Source organism: Muscardinus avellanarius (genome assembly GCF_963383645.1).
Source record: "Muscardinus avellanarius genome assembly, chromosome: 22".
Classification (NCBI taxonomy): Eukaryota; Metazoa; Chordata; class Mammalia; order Rodentia; family Gliridae; genus Muscardinus; species Muscardinus avellanarius.
This window is the reverse complement of record NC_137808.1, coordinates 14649848-14663902: the sequence shown is the minus strand read 5'-3', so window position 1 is coordinate 14663902 and position 14055 is coordinate 14649848. Positions and strand designations below refer to the sequence as shown.

The window sequence follows — 14055 nt, the reverse complement described above, 5'->3', positions numbered from 1 at the left end:
CAGCTTTACCACACCCAGCACCTGGAGAGAGACTCCGTGCAGCCAAGGACCGCCCCGGGCTGACCCAGAGCAGGTCTGGTGTCCCCACCTGCATTTTCTGAGGGTGGGCCGGTTGACCTCTGACTCTGAAGTCCCCTCTGTCAACTGGAGCCGATAACGGGACCCGGCAGCCAGCCATAGTGGCGCACCATCTTCTTTTACTTCCAAATGGTCTCGTTAAGTTGCCGAGGCTGGCCTTGAATCCAGGATCCTCCTGGCTCAGCCTCTCAAGTACCGGGATGACAGGCACGCCCCGCTTCAACATCACACTTTAATAATGATAGATGTGTCATTGTGTTACTGAAGAACACACGTCTGTGCCTAGAGCGCTAGCCAGCGGCGGGGAGCTGCCCGCCGCGGTCGGCACCGTGCTTACGGTGCCGCTGGTGTAGATGAGAGGACGCCCTGCACGCGCAGTGGAGCAGGCCGCGCGCTAGTTAGCAAGCAAGCCTCAAACCCGCCCTCCAGCCAGCACAGCCGGGCGTCTGAGACGGGAGTCACGGGTGTGAGGCCAGCCACAGCCAGCCCTGGCGAGGCCCTCCACGATTTAGTGAGATCCTCGTTTCAAAAGGAAAAATGAAACGGAGTTGGGGATGTAGCTCAGAGGGAGAGTGCCTTGGGTTCCGTTCCCAGTGCTGCGAGATGGGGGATGGATGGATGGATGGATGGATGGATGGATGGATGGATGGATGGATGGGACGGACGGATTGGGGGTGTAGCTCAGAAGTAGAATGCCCCAGAGTTCAATCCTCAGTACTGCAAAATAGAGGATGGATGGATGGATGGATGGATGGATGGATGGGAGGGAGTGAGGGAGGGACGGACAGACGGACGGACTTGGGGGGAAGCTCAGGTAGAAGGTCCCTGGGTTCAGTCCCTAGTACTGCAAGGTAGATGTGTGGACGGACGGATGGATGGATGGACGGACGGGTGAGTGGGTGGAAAGGAGGGCTTGGAGAAAAGCTCAGAGGTAGGATGCCCCTGGGTTCAATCCCTAGTATTGCCAGGTGGATGGATGGACGGACGGATGGTTGGTTGGGAAGGAGGAGCTTGGGAAGCTCAGAGGCGGGATGTCCTGGGTTCAGTCCCTAGCACTGCAAGGTGTACGTGTGGATAAGTTGAGTGCATAGAGCTAGCGGACCCCAGCACTAAAACCCACCAGAAGCGTGGGGACATCAGAGGGCCTGTGCCGTGTGCCTGGCCCAGTTCTCAGCCCCTAGTGTCGTTGCCTTTAGTCCCGCCTTGCCGCAGCCCTCCGCGTGCTGGCCTCACCGCCTCCCGTTTCTGGACGAGGAGCCTCAGCGTGGAGGGATGAGCTGGCCCGGCTTTGCAGAGCGGGTGGAGACAGGACCAGAACTTCAGCCCGAGGCAGTTGTTTTTTTGTTTTTTTTTTTTTTACTGGAATTGAAGCCCGGGATGCTGTGACCCGTGACCTTCCTGTCTCAGCCTCCCAGTGCTGGGATCGCAGGTGTGCAGCGGTACCCGGGTTCGGTTTCTGGATGGCTTCTCGGGTGTGCTTTCCCTGTGGCTGGTGACTTTCCCTGTGGAGGGCTTCAAGGCCCCCAGGCGCTACAGAGAGTGCGTGGACAGAGGTGCCCCCTCTGCCTGGGCGTGCGACAGCAAGCGGGTGTACTGGACCCATCTGTTTCCTTGCAGGAGCCTCAGAGACTACGCAAGAGAAAGTCCGAGGCGGGAAGCCCGGCCCCCCTGGCCTCCACGCTGGCCCCGGCACAGGCTTGTGCAAGAACCTCCCCGTGCCCAGCAGAGGCCCACCGGGGCCGGCTCCGGTGGTCGGGGTGCCGTGCGTCCAGGTCCCCGTCCTTCAGGTAGGCGCTGGGAGCCCGCTGGACGCTGAGGTCGTGGGGGCTGGGCAGGAGGGGCGGCAGCACGTCCCACCCCCACCTCGATGGGCAGCCGGGCCCAGCCCAGGCCCCTCGGTAACGCCATTTCTCTCCTTCCCAGCCCTCCGCACCGCGTCTGTGCAAGCTCTTACCTTTGTTAGGACTGACACACCAGGTTTGTGGCGCTGCGTTGCCCCGTGTCTAGCTCCCCCTCTCCGAGGTGTCTGTGGCTGTTCCTGGCAAAGGCCTTGTGGGGCTGCCTGCACACTGCCCGTCTCTCCCTGCAGGGCTTGGGTACAGGGGCTCCTGGGCCGCACTGGCCACCTCGCCTCTGGGGACAGTTCTGGCACACCAGTGGATCTAACCTCTCTAAAGGCTGTGGGAAGCCAGGCGTGGGGGCACACGCCTGCAATCCTAGTTATTGGGAAACTGAGGCAGGGGGTTCACAGGCTGGAGCTCGGCCTCTGCCACTGAGACCCTCAGCGAATGTAGTGAGACCCTGCTTCAAAATAAAAATAAAATAGGGCTGGGGCCGGATGTGGTGGCACATGCACGTAATCCCAGCATCCGGGAGGCTGAGACGGGAGGATCACAGTTCATGGACAGCCTCAGCTACTTAGTGAGGCCCTCTGCAACTCAGACCCTGTTTCAGAATAAAGAATAAAAACTAGGGCTGGGGGTGGAGCTCGGAGGTAGAATGCCCCCTGGGTTCCGTCCTTAGTATCACACACAGACACACACATACACACACACACACGCCCCTGGGTTCCGTCCTTAGCCACACACACGTGCGCGCACCTTGTTCCAGGCCACACGGCAGTCACCCTCAAGCAGGGAGGGTGGTTCCCGCATCACGGGGCAGTCCGCGTTGAGCTGGGCACTGGGCAAGAGCCTAGAGATAGGCAGATCCGCTGGACCTGCAGCCGGGGCTCCCCGGGCGCGGTGGCTCCCCAGCGCTCGGCCGGCGGCAGGGAGGGGCTGGCTGGGCAGAGGAGGGAGGAAGCTACTGGAAGCAGCTGGTGCCGCTGGGGAGGCTCACGCTCCGTGGAGTGTCTTTCCAAGTTGTATCTAGTGGCTTAGAGCAACCCGGGAGAGATTTTAAAAGCCCTCCAAAGGCAGGCGCGGTAGCCCAGGCCTGTCATCCCAGCACTTGGGAGGCCGACACAGGAGGATTGCAGGTTCGAGGCCAGCGTTAGCAACTTAGTAAGACCCTGTCTCAAAAGTAAAAATAGGGCTGGGCATGGTGGCGCACACTTGTAATCCCAGGAGCTGGGAGGCTGAGACAGGTGGATGCTAGTTCATAGCCAGCCTCAGCTAATTAGTGAGTCTCTCTGCTACTTAGACCCTGTTTCAAAGAATAAAAAATCGGGCTAGGGGTGTAGCTCAGACATAGAATGCCTCTGGGTTCAATCCCTGGCCACACACACACGCACACACGCACTAGGGCTAGGGTGTAGCTTGGGGGTAACATGCCCTGGGTTCAAATCCCCAGTGCCAGAAAAAGTGGGGGGGGGAGAGAAAGTGAGGTGGGGGCCCTGGGGCGTGGCTGCGTGTGCCAGTGAAGGACAGGTGAAGGCTGGGACAGCCCGCCGGCTGCAGCCCTGTCCCGGGAGCCCCTTCTGCTCTGGCCCCTGCTCTTTGACCCGTGAGCATCCAGGGCACACAGGGACAGTCCCCGTGCGGCCTGAGCAGGTGCCAGGGGTAGCCATGAGGAAGTGGGAACACTCCTTAGGAGGGACATTGGCACTTGGGGGTTTCTGAGCATGGGATGCACTGCAGAGCAGGGGAGGGCGGGGAGAGGCCCTGGGCGGGCTGGGGGGCCGGCCCCCACGGTGGCGGCCCCGCTGTACATCCCGGGGAGGGCTGCTCGGGCGTTGAGGAGCGAGAGGCGGCTCTGCGTGAGCGTGGTCTCCGGTGGTTGCCTCCCCAGGATGAGCCCTCAGGTGAAGGGGCCCTGCCGCTGGCCCTCAGCCCACAGCCCTCCGCCTGCCACCCCTGCTTCACCGTGGACCTGCCTGTCTACGTCCTCCAGGTCAGCGCTTGTTTTTCTCACTGGGACTGTGCCCAGCTGGGTGTGCTGGCGCACGCCTGTCACCTGAAACTTGGGAGGCTGAGATGGGAGGATTGCAAGTTCAAGGCCAACCTCAGCAACGTTGGGAGACGCTTCTGAAAAGAAAAAATAAAGAGGGTGTAGTTGGGAGGCGGGACGCTCCTGAGTTAAGCCCCAGTGCCAAGGAGGAAAGGGAGGGCGAGGAGAGAGGAGGGAGGAAGGGAATATCAGAACCGAAGGTTCGGCCAGGCACACACCTGTAGTCACAGTGCTTGGGAGCCTGAGACAGCAGGATCTCAGATTCGAGTCCAGCCTCGGCAATTTTGTGAGACCCTGTTTCAAATGAAATGGCGCACACTTGTCATCCCAGTACTTGGGAGGCTGAGACAAGAGGATCGCAGGTCCGTGGCCAGCCTCAGCTACTTAGGCCCTCCACAACTCAGTGAGACCCTGTTTCAAAATCGAGAATAATAAATCGAGCTGGGGGTGTAGCGCAGAGGTAGGCCGCCCCGGTTCAATTCCTAGCGACCCCAAGCTTGCACGTAGCAGCAGCATGCGTGAGGAAGAGCGCCTGGTTCTTGGGTAGCATGGAGCCCGGGCGTGGCGAGTGCTGCCTGGGGACTTCTGCTGGGCGACCGGTCTGGACTGCCCTCACTCCTCTCTGGCTTTTGTAGGAGGTGCTCCCGGCCCCTGGAGCCGCCAGGCCGGGGGCGCAGGCGCCGGGCAGCACCATCAACCTGAGGGACCTGCAGTGAGGCCATTCCCCGAGGACACAGGCCACGCCGCGCACATGGGGCCGAGACCCCACTCGGCCTGCCAGAAGCCCAGCCCCGGCTCCTCGCACCTCAGCACCGCCTCTCCCGGCAGAGGCCCCCGGGCAGCCGTCCTGCTGGGTCTGAGCCCTGGAGGACTGGGGAGGACTCTCCCCAGGGTGGGCGGGTGGGTCCGCTTGCCACGCCCCAGGCCAAAAGTGGCGCTTTTGCCACAGCAGAACCAACCCCGCCCCGTCCTGCGGAGCAGATGGGCGCGTCCAGAGGGTGCAGGTGGGTCCGGGCCCGCAGGAGGCCCCTCCCCAGCAGACTCCTGGCTCAGCTCAGCGATGGGAGAGTGAGCAGCCTTTCCTGGTGTTTGGGTCTTAATGTTAAATCGTCACTCGACAGCAGTTTATAAAGTGCTATTTGGATACCATCCATGAGACTGAGGACCACACGCATGGCGCGCGCATGGTTTTCGTTGGTGAGGTCCCAGATGCGCACACACGGCGGCCGCCTCTTTTTGTGCAGCCAGTCAGGTCTGGCTTGCACGAAGACGGATGCCGGTTCATTCCCTTGCGCGTATCTAACTTCATGGACTCTGAAAAGCTTTGGTTTTGCTGGGCCTTTCAGCAGCGTGCCGCCTCACATACGCCGGGCTCTCGGAGGGGTCGGCAGACCCTGCTCTTTCTCAGACCTGGGGCTCTGCTGTCGGGAGGGTGCCACGCCGGGCCGAGTCTGCCTGCCCTGCTCTCAGGTGCCACCTGCCCAGCTGCTGCGCCCCGGGGAACCGAAGGCCCTCTGAGGACGGCCGCCCCGCACAGGCTCGGGCTTCTCATTGTCAGCCGGGGCTCCTCCCTGTCTGGGGACCCAGCTGTCCCCAGCCCCCGCCAAGCGCCTCCCCCAGGGCGACTGGAACTGGCCGCTGGTGCTGCTGGCGCTGACGAATAAACGTTTTTCTATTACCTACCAAAAACCTCTTCCTGGCTTAATTCGAGGGACTGTGCTTCTGCCCTCACAATCCCTGGTCCTGGCCAGGCTTGGAGGCCCCGCCTGACATCTCAGTACTTGGGAGGCTGAGACAGGAGGAGGCAAGTTCAAGACCAGTCGCAGCAACTCGGTGAGGCCCCCGCAGTTTAGTGAGACCCTGTTTCCAAATGAAAAATAGAAGCTGGGCGCAGTGACACACACTTGTAATCCCAGCATTCGGGGGGCTGAGACAGGAGGCTGGTGGGCCAAGGACAGCCTCAGCTCTACTGATACCCTTTGCAACTCAGCAAGACCCTGTTTCAAAATAAAAGAATAGAAAATAGGGCTGGGAGTATCGCTCAGAGGTGGACTGCCCCTGGGTTCCATCCCCGGTACTGGGGAGAAAAAAAAATTACTGCTGGGGCTGTAGCTTAGAGATAGAACGCCCCTGGACTCAGTCCCCAGTACCCCTCCCTCGTGCCGGAAAAAAGATCCTGAGAATCCGCGCCCCTGCCGCTCTCAAACAGGCCGGCGAGACAATAAGATGTGAGTTTATTTCAGGTGAGTGAGGAGGCTTGCAGGGGACCGCGAGGGCAGAGGCAGGTGCCCAGGCCCGTGCCCTCCGCCGCGCCCTCCCTTCCGCCCGCCTCGGCGCTAGGTGAAGAAGAGCATCTCCTCCTCCTCGTCGTCCAGCAGCGCGCTCCGATGTCGCCTTGGCCTCGAGGACCGTGGGTGGGAGCGGCGCACCAGCTTCTGGCCTCGCTGCAGGAGAGCGCGGAGCCTCAGCGCCGGGCTCCCCGCCAGACACACGGCCCTGCAGCCCCAGCGCCAGCCCTGCCTCGGTGGGAGGATCCCAGCGTCCAGAGAAGCTGCAAGGTCTCTCGTTTTTTATTTTTCCCGTGGTGCTGGAGATTAAACCCGGGGGCAGCCTACCTCAGCTACACCCCCAGCCCGATTTTAGATTTGGAGATAAGGTCTAAGTTGCGAAGGGCCTCGCTAAATCGCTGGGGCTGGCTTGGACTCTGTGATCTGCCCGTCTCCGCCTCCCAAGTACTGGGATTGTAGGCACGCACCACTATATCCAACTTTACTTTTTATCTGGAAACGGGCCAAGTAAAGTTGCTGAGGCTGGCTTTGAACCCATGATCCTCTCAACGTCAGCCTCCCAGGGACTCCCAGATGTGCGCCACCGTGCCCACCCTGTGATCTGCCCACCCTGTGATCTGCTTTTTATTTTTCTTTGTGGTACTGAGGGTTAAACCCAGGGACATCCTACCACCAAGCTAGACCCCAGCCCTGTTTTATTTTTTACTTGGAAACGGAGTCTTGCTAAGTTTCTGAGGCTCGGCTTGAACCAGCCATCCTCCTGCCTCAGCCTCTGCCTCGCCCGGCTCCGGGCACTGGCCACCCAGAGCCTGGGCGCTGCCTGAGGCCCAGGAGTGTGAGGCCAGCGGTGACCCAGATGCCCCTTGGACGCCAGGGGGCACCGAAGCAGACTAGGAAAAAGCTGAGCAGGTCCTCGAGCCCTGTGTGCAGCTGAGAATGGAGGCGCACGCCTGGACTCCCCAAACCTAGAAGGCCGAGACAGGGCCGCATGTTCAGAGCCAGCCTTGGCCCCTTGGAAGACCCCGATTCCAGATCAGAAGTTTCAGGGGCTGGGGTGCAGCTCGGAGGCAGAGTGTCTGAGTCCAACCCCCGGCGCCCCACGGCCCTCTACGTTTCCTGCTGGGGTGCTGGGCTCCCCGCTCGCAGAACCTCAGAAAGAAAGCGGCTGCCCCGGCCCAGCCAGCCTCCAGCCAGCAGGACTGTGCAGGAGGGAGGCCAGCCTCTGCGTGGTAGCAGCCATCAAGGAGGGCACCTGGGGAGGCAGGTCCTGGAGTAGGCGCGTCGCCTGGGTTGCCACCACCTCTACCCCACTTTGCCCCGAAGGCTCGGGCTCAGCATCATGGAGGCAGGCGTGGTGGCGCACACCCCTAACCCCGGTACTCGGGAGGCTGAGACAGGGGGCTCAGAGGTCAGAGGCCAGCCTCAGCAATTTAGGCCCTGTTTCAAAATAAAAAATAGCAATGATATACCCTCAGCCCTAGTTTGCTTTTTATTTTGAAACAGGCCTTGCTGAATTGTTGAGGTTGGCCTCCAACCTGCGGTCCTCCCTCCTCCTCCCCACCTCGCCCAGCCTCCCCAGGGTTTTTTTGCTTTTGTTGTTTTGGTGGTCGGTACTGGGGATCGCCCCCAGGGGTGCTCCACCTCCAGCTGTGCCCCAGCCCTAAGTTATTTTTTTATTTGGAAACAGGATCTTGATAAGTTGCTGCGTCTGGCCTTCCTGCCCGCGGGACAGCGCTGGGGTCCCAGCTCGCGCGGTGACCACTCCTGCCTCTGCGGCCGGATGGCCGGGAGGACGGCGGGGCCGGGGTGGGCCGCGCAAGGGAAGCTCCCAGTGGCCACCGCGCGGGGTCCAGCCGGCCGGCTCCCTGCCCACCCACCTGAAGGGACCTTTGCCCCAAGGCCAGGCAGGGAACGATGCCAGCAAAATCTGCAGGCGGGGCGGGCCGGTGGGCGGGGATTGGACAGGGCGGTGTGGGGGCGGGGCGGGCCGGTGGGCGGGGATTGGACAGGGCGGTGTGGGGGCGGGGCGGGGCGGTGGGCGGGGCCGGATTGGGGGCGGGGCTGGCGGTGGGCGGGGCCCGGGCGGGGTCCCTGCAGGAAAGTCGGGCCCAAACCCGCCACTGCCTTCGTGGTCTTCGCGGTTCGGTTCTTCCTGGGACGCGAAGGCAGAACTGGACCTGCCAAGAGGTGGTGGGGTCACAGCTCCCGGGACCGGCCTCGGCCCTGCAGCTGTCACCCAGCATCCAGGGACACTTGCAAAAAGAACGGGGGGTGTAGCTTGGACGTAAAATGTCCCTGGGTTTAATCCCCAATCTCACCCCCGCCCCAGAGAGACAGGGTCTTGCTCAGTCACTAGGGTGTTGCTAAGTTGCTGAGGCTGGCCTCAAGCTCCGGCCTCTCAATACTGGACTACAGATGTGGCCACCACACAGGGTTTATTTATTTTGTGGTACTGAGGAAGGAGCCCAGGGGCACTGTACCCTGAGCTACACCCTCAACCCTACTTTTTATTCTGAGTTGCACAGGGCCTCATTAAGTAGCTGAGGCTGTCCGCGAAGCCCGGTCCTCCCGTCTCAGCCTCCCAAACGCTGGGATGACAAGTGCCTCCTCTTGGGAATGTGAGACGCTGCCCCTGGGCCATAGGTGGCTCTGGCCTGCCTGCCGGCCATCTGGCATGCCCTGCCAGGCTCTCACCTCTTGGTGTCCAGCTGGCTGGCCATGCCGGGCCGAACCCCTGCAGGGGGCTGCCGATGTTGGGCAGGGTCTGCCTCAGCCACGCCGCCCGCAGAAACCTGCTGGGTTTCTTTAAGCTCTGAGCGTCTAGGGGAAGTGGAGAAGTGCTTTCCTCGCACCTGGGTTGGGGTGTGGAGATCCCTTCCAGCCCCGGGCAGCACGCACCTTCGGACCGCAGGGAAACCATCTTTCCCCGCTCCCTGGTCCTGAAAGAAGCATAGGAGTTTCCCAGATGGTTTCAGCTGGACCCGCGCTCCCAGTGCCCTGGCTCCGGCTGCCGGCCTCGCCCAGCTGGGCACAGGGCCTGGCCCATCGGCAGCAGAGCCCGCTTTTAGTATATGTTGGGGGAGTACTGGGGACTGAACCCAGAGGCGTTCTACCTTCGAGCTACACCCCCAGCCTGATTTTATTTATTTGGAAACAAGGTCTCACTAGGTTGATACGAGTCCCACCACTTGCTGAGGCTGTCCACAAACCCGCCATCCTCCTGTCTCAGCCTCCCAAGTCCCGGGATGAAGGCACGGTGCCCAGCAGCTGCTCGGGGGACCCGTTCTGCCCTCCCTACCCCTGTCCTTTGGTGTGGAGCCGCCGCGGGCCTCTCTGGCGGCCTTGGCGGTCTCCCTGGCCTTTCTGAGAGCCAGGCGCTTCTCTTCTGCTGCTCGTCCAGCCATTCCTTTGGCGACAGCTTGTACGGGAAATCCTTGTAGACCTTGTAGTGCTGCAGCGTGTCTTCAAACTTGGAGATCTCGCTGGGGGCGCGGGGCGGGGAAGGCGGCCTCAGGCGGCCAGATCCCCAGCCGGGCTGGGAAAGGGCGCCACCCTGCGGCCCGACTCGCCGGCCCTCAGCCGCAGAGCCAGTGGGTCAAGGCCCTGGGCAAACAAGTGCACGGACCCTGGCTTGGCCCGCGCGCCCCTCCGCCCCACAGCTGTACAGCGAGCGGCAGCGCAGGGCTGCGTCCTTGAGGGGCAGAGGTGAGGAGTGCAACGGGTGCCCGAGGACGGAGGCCAAAGCCAGCTGCCCCTCCTTTTCCCTTCTGGGGATCGAACCCTCGAGCACTCTGCCCGTGAGCTACACCCCAGCCCTATTTTAGTTTTTATTTTCAAACAGGGTCTCACCGAGTTGCCAAGGGTCTCACTAAGTAGCTGAGGCTGTCCGCGAGCGCGATCTTCCTGTCGCAGCCTCCCTGAGTCCTGGGCTCCACGGGCCGCGCCAGCAGCCCCGCTCTCCTCACCTCTTGATGCTCGTGATCTGGGTGCTGAGGTCCCAGAGCTCGGGATTGTCTCCATCTTGGCTTTGGTCTCCTTCTCCGCCCTGGAGGGAGGCATGAGGCTCAGGAGGGGTGGGCAGGTGCCAGTGCCTGGTGCGGGGCCTGGGCGAGGACAGGGGCTGGGGCTGGGGTCGGGGCCTGGCTGCACGTGGGCTGAAGGGTGGGTGCTGGGCAGGGGGAGGCTGAGATGGGATTTAGTGGAAGGCAGAGGAGGCCCCAGGCACGGCCAGGCTTGGGAGCCCGGAACAAGAATGGCGTCAGCTGGGTGTGGTGGCGCAGGCCCGTACTCCCAGCACTTGGGAGGCTGAGACAGGAGGATCGCAGGTTTGATCGGGTCAGTGCGAGCGGGCAGGACAGAGACCTGGGAGCCATGTTTTCCGTTGACTTCGCGGGAGAAGGTGAGCCACTGACTCTTGTAGGGTGGGAGTGGTCAGAGGAAATTGCTTCTCTGGGAAGGGAAGGGCGGCTACTGATTTGTCGGAGGGAGGAAAGTCCTGGGGTCAGGGAGCTTCACGGAGAGGCTGGCCCCGATGGCGTGTACTCACCGGGGCAGCCGCCGCTGCTCCTGACCTCTGAGCAAGAAGAAATCTACACCTCCCGCTAGTGGAAAGGGTTGGCCGGACCATCAGGGCCCTTCACCGGCTCTGGGAAGCAAGACGCCTCCTTGGGGTGAGCAGCCAGACCCTCCAGGCGGGGCCGCTGGAGTCTGGGCGTCCTCCCAGACTTGCCCCACGAGCCAGTGGCCAGCGGGCTGCTGGATGCAGCCATGCCTGAAGCCCGCTCCTGGGTCTTCCAGCCCCATCAGTGGACCTCTGTGGTTTAAGCGCGTGTTGGACCGCCGGGGAGCTCGTGAACCTGGCACCCTTCGCTGAGAGTGCCAGGCACCCAGGTGAACGTGCAACGTGTGTTGGTCTTCCTAGGAGCTCCCTGGGGGAAGGCTGGGCCAGTGTGAAGTTCCTGGGGCCTGGGGAGGCAGGCAGGGGCCGGAGAGGGACCAGGACACGGAGGGGGGAATGCTGCAGGTCCGCGTGTGTGTGTGGAGGGGTGCTGGGGATCGAACCCAGAGCTTTTCTACCTCCAAGCGGCACACTCCCTCCAGCCACTTTTATTTATTTATTTATTTACTTACTTATTTATTTTTGCGGCACTGGCGATTTGAACCCAGGGGCATTCCATCTCCAAGCTACACCTTCTGCCCTATTTTTTATTCTTTATTTTGAAACCGGGTCTCACTGAGTGGCCGAGGGCCTCACTAGGTAGCCGAGGCTGGCCGCGAACCGCGATCCTCCGGTCTCAGCCTCCCGGATGCTGGGATGACGAGCGTGCCCACCGCGCCAGTGCAAAAGCCCACGAGCTCCCGCCCAGCCTGCGCCTCGCTCTGCTTCTTCGGAGGAACGCGGGTGTCTTCTGAACCCCTGTGGTCCCGGGGATGGGACCCAGGGCTTCTACCGCGGGGCTACACCCCCAGCCCTTTCTGATTTTTGGGTTGAAACAGGGTCTCACTAGGTTGCTGAGGCTGGCCTCCTACCTGTGATCCTCTTATCTCAGCCTCCTGAGTACTGGGACTCTGAGCATGCTCCGCCATCATAAAAGGGAAATTTGAACAGAGAAAGCTGAGATGGGGTCTGGGGATTCCCTGTACAAGGAGGCCAGACACAGCACCGAGCCCCTGGGAGGCCGAGGGAGGCCGGGACTCATCCTTCCTCCCAGAGACCAAAGAAGGCGCATCCCAGCCGCCCGGCGAGTGCCGGGCTTTCCTCCGGAGCAGGTGCGCGGCGTCTGTGGACGGAGAAGTCCCGAAGCCTTGACCGAGCGTCCACACCGCAGCCCGGGCCAGCACCCTGCCCAGTTCTTACGCTTCTGGGTCTTGTTCTTGGGGATGAGAGCGGACAGTGATTCGGACATGGTGGCTGAGAACCGAAGGGTGAGTGTAGACTCGGCCTCGGCTGAGAGGTCCTGGCCCGGAGGAGAACACGGCGCTGGAGCCGGTGGGTGCAGCGACCCGCAGCGCCCTGGCCGGCACCGGCCGAGGGCCGCTCACCCGGGTTCCGCTGAGCCTCCCCGACCCTGGCTGGGCCCCGGCCGCCCTCTGCTTGCTGGTCTTAGAACACACGGCCTTCGGGTGACCAGAGGACCTCTGCGTCGCCCCCTCATCAGCCCCCTCCAGAAAAAGGGCCTCCCCCATCTTGCTGGTGTTTTATTTGGAAACAAGGTCTTCCACAGCAGGCCGTCCTCCCTACCCCCAGGGCCCTTCAGTACTGGGGATGGAACCCAGGGGCTTTCTACCTCCGAGTTGCACCCCCGGCCATATTCTTTATTCTTTTATTTGGAAACAGGGTCTCAGTGAGTTGCCGAGGGCCTCACTAAGTAGCCGAGGCTGGCCGCGAACCGCGATCCTCCCGACTCGGCCTCCCCAGTGCTGGGGTGACAGGCGTGCGCCCCCCGCGCCCGGCTGGCTCATTCTTTTCTTGTTTGCAAGGAGGGGAGGAAGGGAAAGGGGACAGGAGATTGTAGTAGTGGAGGAGGGGGAGGTGGTGGTGGAGGAGGGGGAAGAGGAGAAGATGGTGGTAGGGAAGAGGAGGAGGCGGAGGCGGGGAGGAGGGAAGAGGGGGAGGAGATGGTGGAGGAGGAGAGGGAAGAGGAGGCCATGGTGGTGGGGAAGGGGAGGCGGCCGCCTCTCTGTCCAGGGAGCCCTGGGCTCGTCACTACTGAGTGCAATTTTCGCTGAGCTGCCCCCCAGCCTGCACCCCCCGCCTCGCACTGCGAAGCCTCCTCGGCCGCCTTTCCGGGCCTTGAACCTGTGATCCTCCTGTCTCAACCTCCCCAGGCGTAACGCCACCAGTTCTGGCTTGGGAACTTGGTTATATCAAGAGGACTTCAGATCTGGGCGCGGTGGCACACACCTGTTATCCCAGTACCTGGGAGGCTGGGATAGGAGGATTGCCGGTTCGAGGACAGCCTCAGTCGTTTAGGGAGACCCCCGCTTCAAAAATAAAAGCGGGGCTGGAGACTGCACTTCGAAGGTAGGTTGCCCTGGGTTCAGTCCCAGTATTATACCCACACTCAGGCGCGTGCATACGATGATAGCTTGTTCTATTCGATGTTGGGAACATATAAACAGGTCTTGGCCGGGCGCGGTGGCGCGCCCTTGTCATCCCGGCATTTGGGAGGCGGAGACAGGAGGATCCCGGCAACTTAGCCAGACCCTGTTTCTAAATAAATAAATAATATAAATAAATAAATAAATAAATAAATAAATAAATAAATAAAAAAATAGGGCTGGGGATATAGCTGTGAGGTCGAATGCCCCTGGGTTTCCTTTCCCAGTACCACCAACATTAAACAATAAAAATGAAAATAAAGGCGCGCCCTTGTCATCCCGGCATTCGGGGGGCCGAGACCAGAGGATCGCAGGTTCGCGGCCGGCCTCGGCTACTTAGCGAGGCCCTCCGCAACTCAGTGAGACCCGGTTTCAAAATAAAGAATAAAAAATAGGGCCGGGGGTGTAGCCCGGAGGTGGAATGCCCCTGGGTTCCGTATCCAGTCTCGCAAAAAAAGAAAGGAAGAAAAAAAGAAAAAGAAAAGAAAGAGAAAGGTGGACATGGGCGGGGGTGGGTGGAGCCGCCGAGGTTTCCCCGGCGCCCGCGAGGGGGCGCCCTGCGCCAGCCCTGGGCCCACGGGGCCTGGCCAAGGCCTTGGCCGGGGCTCAGACCCTGAGGGTGGGACCCCAGACCCGCCTGGCCGGCCGCTGGGCTCCCGGCCTCCCGTCCCCAGGCCACAGCCCCCGGGTCCTCCTG

The 14055-nt window shown here is 61.7% G+C and overlaps 1 protein-coding gene across 1 annotated transcript in view; it reads left to right on the top strand.

Moving 5' to 3' along the window:
- Window positions 1-5633, top strand: part of ZXDC (ZXD family zinc finger C) — a gene marked incomplete at both ends in the record, with an annotated part of 29807 nt that extends 24174 nt beyond the window's left edge. The window contains 6 exons of the mRNA XM_080718226.1: window positions 1696-1865; window positions 3811-3912; window positions 4605-4681; window positions 4922-4973; window positions 5091-5166; window positions 5440-5633. Coding sequence (XP_080574352.1) covers window positions 1696-1865; window positions 3811-3912; window positions 4605-4681; window positions 4922-4973; window positions 5091-5166; window positions 5440-5633 — 671 coding nt within the window. The remainder of the gene's footprint in view (window positions 1-1695; window positions 1866-3810; window positions 3913-4604; window positions 4682-4921; window positions 4974-5090; window positions 5167-5439) is intronic.
- Window positions 5634-14055: the final 8422 nt, after the last annotated feature.